General features: G+C 31.3%; 1 protein-coding gene across 3 annotated transcripts in view; it reads right to left on the bottom strand.

Moving 5' to 3' along the window:
• The window catches only part of LOC111718131 (uricase), a 12057-nt gene extending 10803 nt beyond the window's left edge, over nt 1-1254 (bottom strand). For all 3 annotated transcript variants that reach the window (XM_023493641.1, XM_023493642.1, XM_023493640.1), the window contains exons 1-2: nt 1193-1254; nt 294-323 (exon numbers count right to left, since the gene is read on the bottom strand). In XM_023493641.1, the coding sequence (XP_023349409.1) occupies nt 294-323; nt 1193-1228 (66 nt within the window). In that variant the 5' untranslated portion in view covers nt 1229-1254. The remainder of the gene's footprint in view (nt 1-293; nt 324-1192) is intronic.
• Nucleotides 1255-1657: the final 403 nt, after the last annotated feature.

Below are 1657 nucleotides of genomic sequence, written 5' to 3'. Positions count from 1 at the left end.
ACAAATACAGTGTTTTCTAGGATACAAATACAGTGTTTTCTAGGATACAAATACAGTGTTTTCTAGGATACAAATACAGTGCTTTCTAGGATTCAAATACAGTGTTTTCTAGGATGCAAATATGATGTTTTCTAGGATACAAATTTAGTATTTTTTAGGACACAGATACAATGTTTTCTAGGATACAAATTTTGTGTTTTTTAGGAAACAAATTCGTGTTTGCAAGTATACGAATACGGTGTTTTCTAGGATAAAAATATTTAATTCAGTTTTTGCGAATAATTATTTGTTACCTTGCTTGCAAAAAGAAGTTTGACCCCAGCCTAAATACAAGTTATGATAAATATGATACTTCTACAACAAGTATATGTTTAAAAACTATCTGAAGTAGGAACTGTTGAGTAGAGCTAGAACATTGTTAATCTTGAACGCTTAATCTCGATACCCCATGTGGGAACTTTTAGATTTGAGAATAAATGCCGTAATCATCAATTCAAGTTATCCCTGCAGAGTATGACCACCACAGGATATCCCTTCTGAGTATGACCACCACAGGATATCCTTGAAGAGTATAACTTCCACAGGATATCCTTGCAGAGTATGACTACCACAGGATATCCTTGCAGAGTATGACCACCACAGGATATCCCTGCAGACTATGACCACCACAGGATATCTATGCAGAGTATGACTACCACGGTGGATAAAATGGAGATCAATTCTTAATCCCTAGATTCCAAATTTAAACATTTTTACTTCAGTTTTATTCTCTGATTCTGATTTTGGATAACTTTTTTATCAATTTGTACAGTGGTAGGCGATTATATTAATACAATGAGGACGACTTTCGATTTCAATTTTGATTTAAATCCAGCTGTTAAACAGGATGGATACACATAAACATTTAAGTCAAGATAAGCTGTCAGTTCAAAAAGCTTCTCTTTGATTACTTGTAAACTTGCAATTTGAAAAAAGCTTGTTAGCAATCAAAACTTTAATAAAAGTCGTCTGCATTTTGTGTTTATAAAATCACCTACCACTGTACTTTTTTAAGGATCGTTCAGAAATTCAAAAAAAATTTTACTTTCGTAGAAGCTTAGCCCAGTGGGGGCTGTTGTTACCCCCCCCCCTCCCCCTGGTCGGAATTATCTTATGATTAAATAATTATTAAAATATTAAAATAAAAACTAACCTTTCCATACTCCTTATCAACAATAACATATTCCATCTTTGTCTAAAATATAAAAAAAGTCTGAAATATTACAAAAACATACAAAATTAAGTGTTTAAGGAGAAAATATTTGAAAACCTCCAAAAATAGAGGTTTGATACAAACTAGTGGTGGATTGTTAGTATTTTTCGACGATGAACTAACAAATTTTAAAAATAAAAATGATAGATTTTTTTGTAATGTTTCAAAAAACAAAATAGACCTTATGGATTGTGGCATACGTATACGAAAAACGGACATTTTTAAGCATCTTTTTAATTTACGCTGATTTTTGACATTCTTTATGTTTGATTATATCTTTTACTCTTTTTAATCTTTTTAGATAAAAAACCTGAAATTATGCACTTGTAACAAAAGCTCTATACGCTCTGTAAATACTTCTAGATTCTCTTTTGGAATTTTCCAATGTTAAAAGATTACATGGTT

This window comes from Eurytemora carolleeae, unplaced genomic scaffold, assembly GCF_000591075.1.
Source record: "Eurytemora carolleeae unplaced genomic scaffold, Eaff_2.0 scaffold1383, whole genome shotgun sequence".
Classification (NCBI taxonomy): domain Eukaryota; kingdom Metazoa; phylum Arthropoda; class Copepoda; order Calanoida; family Temoridae; genus Eurytemora; species Eurytemora carolleeae.
Note: the sequence above shows the minus strand (reverse complement) of the source record. Positions and strands in the feature narration are given on the sequence as shown.